At 35.6% G+C, this 13,169-nt stretch overlaps 1 protein-coding gene across 2 annotated transcripts in view; it reads right to left on the bottom strand.

Moving 5' to 3' along the window:
* Positions 1-12,644, bottom strand: part of LOC110446202 (monocarboxylate transporter 5-like) — a 19,731-nt gene extending 7,087 nt beyond the window's left edge. Inside the window, exons 1-5 of one of the 2 annotated variants that reach the window (XM_021491232.1) lie at positions 12,536-12,644; positions 9,225-9,405; positions 6,623-6,688; positions 5,172-5,291; positions 2,581-2,724 (exon numbers count right to left, since the gene is read on the bottom strand). In XM_021491232.1, coding sequence (XP_021346907.1) covers positions 2,581-2,724; positions 5,172-5,291; positions 6,623-6,650 — 292 coding nt within the window. In that variant the 5' untranslated portion in view covers positions 6,651-6,688; positions 9,225-9,405; positions 12,536-12,644. Of the gene's footprint in view, positions 1-2,580; positions 2,725-5,171; positions 5,292-6,622; positions 7,008-9,224; positions 9,406-12,535 lie in introns of both variants that reach the window. The other variant, XM_021491231.1, reaches the window with a different exon arrangement.
* Positions 12,645-13,169: the final 525 nt, after the last annotated feature.

Here is a 13,169-nt window from a genome sequence, read left to right on the forward strand (position 1 = left end):
TTAAAGACTTTGGTATGTCTCGGCCAGGGGACAGAACCCAAAGCCTTCCTCACAGGGGCGAACGCTCAACAAATGGCCAAAAGTGAGGCATTGTCAAGGGAGACATTAGGAAGAAGAAAGTTATTTAGAAAGGAGAGAAGAGATAAGGTCCCAAATTTAGTCGCCTCTTACGATCATGCAATTGGGGGCAGCAGGTACAATTCTTACGCCCTACCTGCAAGGGACATACATAGTGTACTGAACAAAATATACCTACATAATGTACCTACATAGTGAACCGAACAAAACATACATACATAGTGTACCTACATAGTGTACTAAACATAATCTACCTACATGATGTACTTATATATTGTACTATATGATATACCCACCTAGTGAACTTAACATAATGTTAATGTAACTACATAATGTCTTCAATAAATGTACTAGCATAGTACATGTTTACCGAACGTAATTGTACTTTCATAGTGTATTAGTATAATGTACATACATATTGTACTGACATAATGTACCTTCACAGCGTACAAAACATAATGTTCCTTCATGTTGTCCTGAAAATAATGTACCTCCACAGTGTACTGAACAGTATGTACCTTCACAGTGTACTGAATATAATGAACCTTCACAGCGTATTGAACATAATGTACCTTCGAAGTGTACTGAACATAATGTACATTCACAGCGTACCGAACATAATGTACCTTCACAGCGTACTGAACATAATGTACATTCACGTTGTACTGAACATTGTGTACATTCACGTTGTAATGAACATAATGTACATTCACAGCGTACTGAACATAATGTACCTTTACAGTGTACTGAACATAATGTACCTTCACAGCGTACTGAACATAATGTACATTCACAGTGAACCGAACATAATGTACCTTCACAGTGTACCGAACATAATATTCCTCCACAGTGTACTGAACATAATATACCTTCACAGTCTACTGAACATAATGTACATTCACAGTGAACCGAACATAATGTACCTTCACAGTGTACCGAACATAATATTCCTCCACAGTGTACTGAACATAATATACCTTCCCAGTGTACCGAACATAATATACCTTCACAGTGAACTGAACATAATGTACATTCACAGTGTCCTGAACATAATGTACATTCACAGTGTACCGAACATAATGTACCTTCACAGTGAATCGAACATAATGTACATTCACAGTGTACTGAACATAATATACATTCACAGTGTACTGAACATAATGTACTACCTCCACAGTGAACCGAACATAATGTACCTTCACAGTGTACTGAACATAATGTACATTCACAGCGTACTGAACATAATGTACATTCCCGTTGTACTGAACATTGTGTACATTCACGTTTTAATGAACATAATGTACATTCACAGCGTACCGAACATAATGTACCTTCACAACGTACCGAACATAATGTACATTCACAGTGTACTGAACATAATGTACCTTCACATCGTACTGAACATAATGTACATTCACAGTGAACCGAACATAATGTACCCTCACAGTGAACCGAACATAATGTACATTCAAAGTGTACTGAACATAATGTACCTTCACAGTGTACTGAACATAATGTACCTTTACAGTGTACTGAGCATAATGTACCTTCACAGCGTACTGAACATAATGTACATTCACGTTGTACTGAACATTGTGTACATTCGCGTTGTAATAAACATAATGTACATTCACAGCGTACTGAACATAATGTACATTCACGTTGTACTGAGCATTGTGTACATTCACGTTGTAATGAACATGATGTACATTCACAGCGTACTGAACATAATGTACATTCCCGTTGTACTGAACATTGTGTACATTCACGTTGTAATGAACATGATGTACATTCACAGCGTACTGAACATAATGTACATTCACGTTGTACTGAACATTGTGTACATTCACGTTTTAATGAACATAATGTACATTCACAGCGTACCGAACATAATGTACCTTCACAGCGTTCTGAACATAATGTACATTCACAGTGTACCGAACATGATGTACATTCACAGTGTACCGAACATAATGTACATTCACAGTGTACTGAACATAATGTACTACCTCCACAGTGAACCGAACATAATGTACCTTCACAGTGTACTGAACATAATATACCTGCACAGTGTACTGAACATAATATACCTTCACAGTCTACTGAACATAATGTACATTCACAGTGTACTGAACATAATGTACTACCTCCACAGTGAACCGAACATAATGTACCTTCACAGCGTTCTGAACATAATGTACATTCACAGTGTACCGAACATAATGTACCTTCACAGTGAATCGAACATAATGTACATTCACAGTGTACTGAACATAATATACCTGCACAGTGTACTGAACATAATATACCTTCACAGTCTACTGAACATAATGTACATTCACAGTGAACCGAACATAATATACCTTCACAGTGAACCGAACATAATGTACCTTCACAGTGAACCGAACATAATGTACATTCACAGTGTACTGAACATAATGTACCTTCACAGTGAACCGAACATAATGTACTCACATAGTACACGGAACTACATTTACTTACAAAGTACACTGAACATAAGTGTCTGTATGGATAAGGACATCGACAGCACGGAAGCAGATGCATCCATGGCGTTCAGGAATTCTACAAAAAATATTCCAAACGACCTCAGAAATCCTACAATCATGAAACTTTCCAGCGTTGCAGCTGCAAAATAAAAGGTTAAAGATTATATAGCATACTTAAAATGTTTCATTAGTGGAACTAAATACGTCATTTTAACAATAACTTTTTATTAACCAATTTTCAGACTTGTTGATTGTCCCTCTCCTCGAAAAATCTTGAACACTCGAGTAAAGATATATTCTTTTGTTTCTTAGAGAATTAACGCCGCGTAAAAGAAACAAGATCAAACAGGTTCTTTTCAAATAGTCTTTGATTGTATAGAAATTGTTGGGTAAACACGCAGCCTGATTTCTATGGTGTGCTGCTGCGTTATCTATATAACCGGGTCAAATATTTCACAACATCAAGGTTTATTTTTATTTTCCCAACAGTTTCACACCTACGTGTAAGTTGCACTAGACCTGACAGTGCTGTCAATTGTTACGGAGTAGATATGTGTTTTCGAAATGCAGTACAAGGGCGATAACTCGAATTGTTTGACTGGAATAGGTAAAACGGAACGATATACGGAATTGATACGTTTATATCTGAATCCATCAGTCCACAGTTGCCCCATATTGATACCCTCCGTCTAAAGTTAACTTGCCGAGATAACTCCTCTAGACAAAATCAACCGATACATGACAATAAGTCGATTCCAATTTATTTAAAATAAATCCAACACGATAATTATGATGGTCTTTTTTTGTCATGGCTAATAGTAAACAGAAGAAATACCAAATGAACAGGTCGATTTGGAATATCGTTTCCATTTTAAACCATGTAGGCGAGTTGTGCAAATAATTTTGAAAGAGAAAATCCGTAAAATACAGTTTGAACTTTTCAACTAATGTTCATGAAAACTTTTTACATATCGGTATTTTTACAAGTTCTGGTTCTTCAAGGTTTTGATGAAACGTTTTCAGACATCGGCTTGATCGGTCTAAAGCACCGATGCTGAAAAGAATTAGGGGAGAAAACACCTTTAAGCCACATTGATACACAAAAATAAAATTGAAAGCTATTGGATATGCCTATATGAATTTGATTCCGCCGACATACCAACTTTGCAACATCAAAATTTAGGTGTCGAAAGACACGTAACTGCATCTATTTCGTTCTAAAACGTTTGTGAAGATTTGACGGAAAGGGATATTTTATTAATCATGAAATCTAAACATACGCCGTGCGGATATGTTTTACCGGATGTCTATTTCGGCCAATTACACTTCATTAGTGATAGCAATGTTAGGATAAAAAGTGTAATACACAAACCGGACAACTGAGGGAATATCCGGATAAATAAACCATATAATTAATAAATAAGTTCATCCATTAGCTAAATAATTACGACGATGATAGCGCGCATTATGGTTTGTTTGCTTGCAAAGCTGTGTCATTCAAATAGATCATAAATACCATACAAAAACAGTTCAATACTTATATTTACGTTTTCTCTGCCTCTTATGTTCTTTTTTAACTTATAATTTATATTTAAAATTAAAAATGCCCGCCTTATCGACAGTCCACACAATTTCGTTCAATAGTTTGAACAGCGTATTGTCGCGTGCTAATTGGCAAACAATGTAATATTTTGAAATTTTAACAAACACTTCAATTTTATTCCACATTCAGTATCAATACAATTGCGTATGATATGTATATAGGGTGATTTAAGTTTATCAATAGAACTCTGAGCTGAAAGTTAGATTTGAAATTGTTTCGATTTTTCCCTGGAACAAAGTTCGCGCATGGACAAATACAGTGAACACCGTAAATCCGACCTTGCCCTCCACGAGGTAGTTATTTTTGGAAGTTAATTCGAACTTTTCTCTTTGCTCATTTTGTGAAGAATCCAGGCGTGAATTTATTTGTTAATTGTATGGGAACCTAACAAAAGTCGGTAGATTCTATAACAGCCTCGTTAGTTATCATGTCGTCGTTGGAAACTGAGGAACCGTGGATGCGAGACGCGTGAAACTGATAGCGTTTGAAGTGAGTTATATTGCGACGGAGCACAGATTCGTTACAAATATCTGAAATGTTTATGTGTGCTGTGACTCATATCAGTATGTCTTGTAACATATGTGTCAGTAGGTCTACAGAATAGGTGTATTTCAGACATTTGTAACGAACCCCTGTTGACCAGTGCAAAAAGTGTAAAAAAAACGTATCATCGCTGCAAGTCATCCATGTATAAACTATTGGAATTACTTAGTACAGAAAAGTTACGGAACCGTGTAAAGCTCGCAACTCGCGTCTTAAAAATGAGTCAATAGATTTGAATTTGACGTTGTATTACACAACTGTATTGTGCATAATACATGAATTGTAACATCAATTACCTCTATCGCTTACAATACACTTATAAAGAATTGGAAATTGGATATTGTCAAATGCCTCTACTGGGCGATTATTACGAGAGTATACATTGATTTTGGTGTCGTTGTAAATATTACCTACAATGTGTCAGCATATTATAACGTTACCTAACAAAACCATCCAAGCCCATCCATGATCTGTTTGATTATAGGGATCGTCTCCTCCTCCTCCTCCCTCTTCTTCGCCTTCAGCTTCCTCTACTTCTTTTTCACTTTGCTCCATGCCGTCTACAAGAAATAGAATGGGCGTGAAATTGTCCCTCCTTTACACTGATACTTTAAGAGCCCCTAAAAAGGTACTACTGTCTTTGCGTTACAAACAAAGAAATCCAAAAGTATTAATTTGGGATTTCAGACCTTACGATGAAGTGGAGGTTGCAAATAAAAAAATATATATAATCTGTTCAGATTGTGTAGTTTCAAATTACCTATAAGAACAACTAGATGGTTGAAGATATCAAAAGAGAGAAAATTACATTCGTGAGCGGGACAGGTGATGACTTTTATTATACATGTATATTTAAGAAAGAGACAAAACTGTTTCGACAGCAAGGAATTATGTTTTAAAGCGTAGATGCAACTCTGCAAGGCCAAACAGCATGGTTCAAATTGAACTTAGTTTAACACCAAGAAAGCTGGGTAAATATCCACATATAAAACGGGGTAGACTCTGTCCTCTACACGCCATACTGATGGCATATACACGTACATGCGTACTGCATAGTTAATCCACCACCACCACCCCACCCGCCACCCCACACACCTTCACTCCTCAGGATTGTAAATAAGTTTAGTAGAATACAGATTTTGAGTATTACACAACAGGGTACATTATCTAAGAATTAACTGACAGATGTCAGTNACCCCACCCCCCGGCAGGTCACTATAAACTAATCCAGTAAATGTCACTAAATGTCACGCGCCAATTCCTCACCCTGTGATACCATTATGTAATCAAGGACAAACATAAATGACTTAGCCTACGTCGGTTCCCGTGAATTCATTATGTGGCGTCCTCTAAAGGTAATACAAGCTTCACGGATGGTACTTAGCTATCTCACATGACGCAGATGTTATCAACAAATCAACAAAACATATACAAAGGAAGATAAACTAATAAAATACATACTCATTTGGGTGTTTTATCCTATTTGTTATTAGCCACACTTGTGTTACTGGGTATATGCAATTCATAAAAATTAAGTACGTGTAGTTGAATTCCAAATATTTTAGACAAATTTGATAGTTCCTCATAAATATTTTTATAGTTATATATAATCATATATTCAAAATATTTCATAACTAACTTTATAGTTTTTCATAAATGTTTAGACCATCATCTTTTCACTTTCAAAAACTATTGTGCACTACGAATCGACAGGGGAAAAAATACCCGTGTAAATTTTTTTTTTTTTAGTTAAGAATGTATTATATTAAACATACATATACTTACAAGTATACCAAAAAATTAATATCAATATAAAATTCAGACTTTTAGTATGGTGCAGTACAAATAGTGACAGTCAGATGGATAGGTGTATGCCCTATTACCTACTAACCTTTTGAAAGACTGTCACGATGCACCATGGTCGAAGTAAAGAGTTTTCTCGTACACAAACGTCTGCCTAAAGACACAAATATGTCACCTTACACTGTGGGGACATCGTTTACCTCCACGTTGTAAGACAGTCAGGCCTGATCAGTAAATATAGTAAACAAAACATAAGCGGTTGAATCTAAATATGTAACACTGGAGGGAGGCAATGACATTGAGATAAAACCAGCTGATAGCATGGCTTTGTTACTACATATGTGGGGTGTCCGGTAGCGAATCAGGGGTCTCCAATAGGAGGGGGGATCCACACTTTATAACTTCTTTTGTTGCATCCTCATCTAATATGGAGCTGGGCTGGGGTGATGGTTTGAATGCTCCAACAAATACCCCTATTTATATATAAAAAAAAATAGAAAAATAAACATCAAAGCAGGAGGAACCGAAATCGGTCAAAACGTCCTCTTAAGGATTCCAGTACGACTGTTAAAACGTTTAACTATAAATCATTTTTAGCACGAATAGCTTTAATAAATCCTTGCTAAACTTCCTATAGATGAAATATACTATGTTATTCAATAGGAGAGTGAAAAAATGGAATGGGGTCAGACTTGGATTCTAACCCTGCAATTTCTAGCGGTCGCTCAAATCAACTGATTTGCCCAGTCAAGGGTACTCATACATATATGACCCAGTCCTATTAGATATATATGTTCTTAATTTAATTAAGGAAACTTCGGTGGAATTATCTTACGTTTCGCCTGCGGCGGGACAGGGATCCTTAATTCTTCTGATCTCTTTACTAAACATAAAACCTTTGTGCTCTCGTAAGACGTTGCCTTGTATGTACCACAGCTGTATACAAACGCATGTACCCGTATCTGGGATGAGGTCAAGTTAAACATTATCAGATAATTTACTTGACAGCGGGATATACAACCCACGTCTTAGTAACTAATGCGTAAGGGTACATAGTTGCCCAGCCCTGTAAATGCTAGATTGACATTTTATACATAAACGAAGTCTTCTCTGATACTTTAGGAGATATGTCTTAATGTTATTAAGATTTCTGTATGACTTACGATATCTCCTCAATAATCTTATTGTATGAGATTATTATCTCTATTAAATAGAAATGCATGTCACATTATGTATATATCTGTTTCATTTATTACTGATATTTTGAACTCAGTGTTAATATATCTTCTACTCATCTGAACAACTCATCTCATTCATTTTAAATATTTAAATACATGTACATTTAACTTAAAAATATTTTTAAAACATTATTCAACAGATATATATACTTCATAAGTTTTGTTTCCTATTTCATTTAAACATTCAACTGCTTTTAGTTGGCGCGTCATTGAATTTTCTTATGTCCAGTTGGAATTCAGATTGCCGATGAATGCCAACTGAAAGTAGTTCAATACTTATATTTACCATTATTGGAATCTGTACATCTCATAGAAAACTCAATTATATTATTATTATTCGGCATTTAGTTCAAATAATGTATTTATCGTGTATGCTTGTTCTATGAACAGAACAGCCGTCGCCCAGCGAGGGTCAGTGGTTTCAAAAGTAATAATTATGACGTCATAATACTGATGACGTCAACAATCGGTCTGTGACATTCATAGACTATATGAATTACAACTGAATTGGGTAGTGTTATATAGTGGCAATGCCATACGATTGATATCGCCTGATTGTCTGCAATGCGATGTTATTGATAAAGATTGTGAATGTACCATATACAAATAAAAAAAACTGATTCATAGAAAATCTGTATATACAAAGTCATTCCGATTATATTTCGTAGATTCTACACCTTTTTTTATGAAAAGAACAGTTATCCTCTATGGAGGGTCAGTGGTACCTAACGTTATAATTATGACGTCGACACGTGGGCCATCGCGTTTACAGTCGATATGAATGCCATTCGAACTTCTGGTAGAGTTATATAGTGACGATGTCATACACTGATTATGAAACGCAATCCTAGCCAAGGTGCAACGCGAAGCTGAGATGTTTCATCATTATGACGTCATAATTGTAATGCTGGACAGCATTTAACCTCCCTTGAAGATTTCTGTTTTGTTTACAGATAAGCATACTGTATTCATACACTTATTTGAATTAAATGCTGATTTTTATAAATCAGTGAAATTTTCTATTAGATTTGAATACAATTGAAATGGTAAATGTTAGTATTGAACGTCTTTCAGCTACAATTCTTAGTCAATACAAAAGCCAACTGGAACTTGGCAAAATCGACGTGAAACGCTACATACGGCCATCTAGTATTGGACCAAATTACAATAACGCTTTACTGCTTTAGATAGTTAAGTATTACTGACTGTCAATGGGAAACCCACGTTAAACTAAACTAACAGCATCATGTATGTTTGGCACACACATACACCTCCAATGATCAAATTTGCGTAAACTATCAACCTTGTCTAAATCATATATGCATTAAAATGAGCTGTCGCCAAAGTGTTACCTTCTTTTTTGTTGTTTTTCCTCCCACCACCACTGATAATTAAAATCAGTTGTTGAAGAAACCAATTAACTTAAGGTTAATAAATAAAATATAAACATACCTGTTTCGATAACCTTAGACGCAATGCCCTTTAAGCAAATGGAAATCAGTGCATGTCAGGTTCTTGTTGAGATCACAGTGTAGTATGCATTGTTGGCAGCAGTTTTTCGTCAAAACCGACGAACTAAGTAATATCCCAAACACCCAGGCTTCTAGGAGGGTATTTCATACATAGTCATCAGCTAAAAATATTGAATGAGCAAGTAAACCATACTTTAAGCTTGTTTTGTGAGGGTATACATATATTGACACAAGTTTCGACATAAGGCCAGCTGATTTGTGATCCGTGTAATTATTTTTTTATAATAGCAATAAAGCTCATTTTCTAAAGCATTTGATTTCTGAACTGTGGTGTGTACTATAGCTATTAAAGATTGTGTATATAGATACAAATACCCGTTCATTTATTCTTACATTATACCAACAGCTCGGCTGATCCCATTAAGTAACTTAGCTAACCGATAGGATCCAGCTCCCTTAAGGATCCCCGTTCCACTGCCCTGTGAGTTTTCGTATATAGCTCAACTTCCCTTTTAATTTGGTTAAGATGTAACGTTGAGCTGTAAGCTCAGTTAGTTAAAGATCGAACACGAATCTGAAGTCTCGTTTATGGAATGTCGTTTATCCACGCTGATGTTTTACGCTAAAAACGCTGTTGTTGATATGTTTCATCGGCATAACTTTTCGTAAAGGTTCCACACGGTATGGCTTTCTTTTTAGTTACAGTTTTTGGCGCTGGTACGATAACATTAAGCTCACAAAATAATTCAGAGAAATTGAATAAAAAATAAATGTTATTTATGAAACCAATTATAATTCACGTCTTGCAAAAAGAGTATAGAGTATGTAGTAAAAAAATACTTTTTTGGATTTGGGCATTGACCAACTAATATCTTTAATAGGTACTTCTTCATTTTGTTTTCGTAGTACTCATTTTCAACAAAAAATATGTTTTTGGAGGGCTCATTTTCATTAGAAAATATTATCATTACAGTTATGGCAGGTCTAGCAACTACGAGTGCCATTTAATAAAGCCACATACCACACAGTTTACACTGTACGTACGTAAGGACAATTTATAACTCTGTGGTTTTGACAGACTGCAGAAGCGTTTGAAGAACAATGTATGTGCAAATTGGATCAACTTCCAACAAGAATTGAGCAAGTTATTCATTGTTGAATGGTGTGCATTCGTGACTAGTGGCTATTTTTCAATGCTAAAACTAAGTTTGAGACTTAATCTGAATCACGCTCCAATGCATTAACACGGTGTCACCAAAACAGACACATGCGGAGTTGTGCAGCATTCTGAACTATTTTCAGGTGGGTGAACAAATTCAAGAATGGTAAAATTGACGAACCAGTGCCAGGCAGGCTGTTGTTTCAGCATCAAAGATCATTGCTGCTGTGAAAGTTATAATAAAGGGTGATGTTCATAATACTGTTACTGAGATAGCTCATTGTGGGTCCGATTGATCCACAATTTGCTGATATCTGACCAAAAGGTCAAACGTTTGGAATGTGGTAAAAATATGTTGAAAAAATACGGTAATAACGACTCAGTAATATTATCTGAGTTACTTACAAAGAACAAGACCTGGGTTAATTTCTTTAAACCAACTGGCGCATTAATAACAAGCAAAAATAGTCAATAAATCAAGAAAGGCCGGTGATTGCAAGACGTATAAAAGCGCCAAAGACTGTTTGCATTTCAATTTTACGTGGCTCTTGGTTCCGATACCGTGCAAGAAAGGGAACACTATCAATGCCAAGTTTTACAGAGACAAAGTACTCAATCCTGTCAAGAGATTATACACGAAAAAGCGTCCAAGTAATTAAAGGGTTGATTGATATACACCTAATTTATGGCAATGCTTATTCCAAAAAAGACATTACTGTACAGGCGTTTTTGAAGCAAGATAAAGAAGTACAGATTGACCACCCATCCTTATTCACTAGATATAAATCCCTTTTACTTTTTCCTGTTTCCTTCACTAAAATAAATGCTATATAGGCAATGGTGTACCTCTAGAAGTGCTACTGATAATGCAATCTGTGTATCGCCAGTATGGATAGCGCGATTGCGAAAGTGGTTTTCTGCTAAGGAGGGTAATTTGAAGGATTGTAGTAGAAAAATCAATTGAATGGCCCTCGTACAATATGTGAAGATTCAATACAATCTCTTTGTGACTTCCCACAAGAAAATGATTTTTTCGTTTGGAAAGAACTCAATGTTTCTTCGTATTCCATCGTTGATATTGTCTTGTATTTGGTGCTTTTGTCTTACAATTAAAAACCTGTTGTTTCATTTTAAGGCAGATTTGATTGACAGCTAATTGCTATTAATATATTAAGAAAGTTCAGTTCTTAGACAATCTTCTACTGACATTAAAATCCCAGTAGTGTGAACAAGACCACTGCTTCGTGTGGAGGTAAATGGGTTATATATGACCCAGTGTTGTGCACAAGTGTACGTGTTTAGAGTTCATGCATGTTCATGGTATAACCTGCTGGTCTTTTCATATAATCGTTTCTTCAACAATCGTAATCCCGACTTTTCATTCGGTATTTCACATATACATTACACTACTCGTATGTAAACAGACTATTGATAAGACTTGATTGTTTACATTGGGTCATTCAAAAAGCACACGTAGGCCGACATGTGTATGCCTTACCTGTACGGCGGGGTGTCTCTGACGTTAAGGGGTTAAATTCCAATCAGTGGGTCTCCTACATTTTGACATAGTATGCCGAAAGTCTGAGATATGTCGTTGCCTCAGTATCATACATTTGTGGAATCGTATTTTTGCACTTAAGCCCTTTTGTGCCAAATAAAACAGGTGCGCTCACTACAAAGTTCTATAGTCGCAAAGCCACTTGATACACAACAACCCCATATAGACTTTGTTAACGGTGATTTCAAAACACGTAGATTTAAAGTTATTTTCGGTTAAAAGTACACATACGAACATTTGGCTGTAATTGAAATGAAATAGACCTTGACAACGATGGTTTGCTTTGTGTCTGGTGGAGTATGAACTTTTAACTCATACATATAACGTTTTACCTTATGATATAGTTAATTCATTTGCAAATCATACAGTATAACTATTTATATATTATGTAACTCAACTAGTCATGTATATGGTGTATGCCTAACTGTTTACAATAGTTATTTAACATGTACAGAAAGAAATATTTCAAAATATATAAAGTAAAATCATTTATGTATTACATAATATGACTATTTACATGTTACATACTATATATACATGTTGCATAACACTAGTGTTATTATTAATTACCTACCATGTATTACTATACCTCAGCTATGTAACGGCATGTGTGATTGATTTAAACACATCACGTGACTGGGATACAAAGAAATGGATCGCACACAAGCTAACCAGGTTTACTGTCGTTTTCCTCTCACAGACTCTCGAACTCTGGTACGACGAGTTGTCTCCCTTCGGTACATCTCTAGCGCTCGATGTGTTCGGACAACAATCCATGAAGGCTTCAATCCTGATGCAACGGTTATTGCTTTATTGCGGTCTCGTGAACCATGACTAATCTCGGGAAATCAAAGGATCACATACCCCTACTAGTAGGGCAGTAACTGTAAAAGTATAGGTATTTACGTAGGTGTTTGGACATTCAATGTTTTATTGTAACACTCGTTTTTTTTATATTTATGTATGTTTATATAGAATTCAATCGAAAGGGTTCAACGTTGCTGTGTTGCTGGACCGTATTTGATTTGTGTTTCGAGGTCTTGAAAGTATTTGATTTGTATTTTCTATTTGTGTGATAGAATTGTTAATATTAATAAAGATCATTTTTTGTCATGTTTTGTTTTCAATCGGGACGGCGGGTTGAAAGAGTCGACTAATAATATGGCACCATCCTTCCACATCTAATTGTGTAAGACAATATACATATA

This window comes from Mizuhopecten yessoensis, unplaced genomic scaffold, assembly GCF_002113885.1.
Source record: "Mizuhopecten yessoensis strain PY_sf001 unplaced genomic scaffold, ASM211388v2 scaffold2641, whole genome shotgun sequence".
Lineage (NCBI taxonomy): Eukaryota > Metazoa > Mollusca > Bivalvia > Pectinida > Pectinidae > Mizuhopecten > Mizuhopecten yessoensis.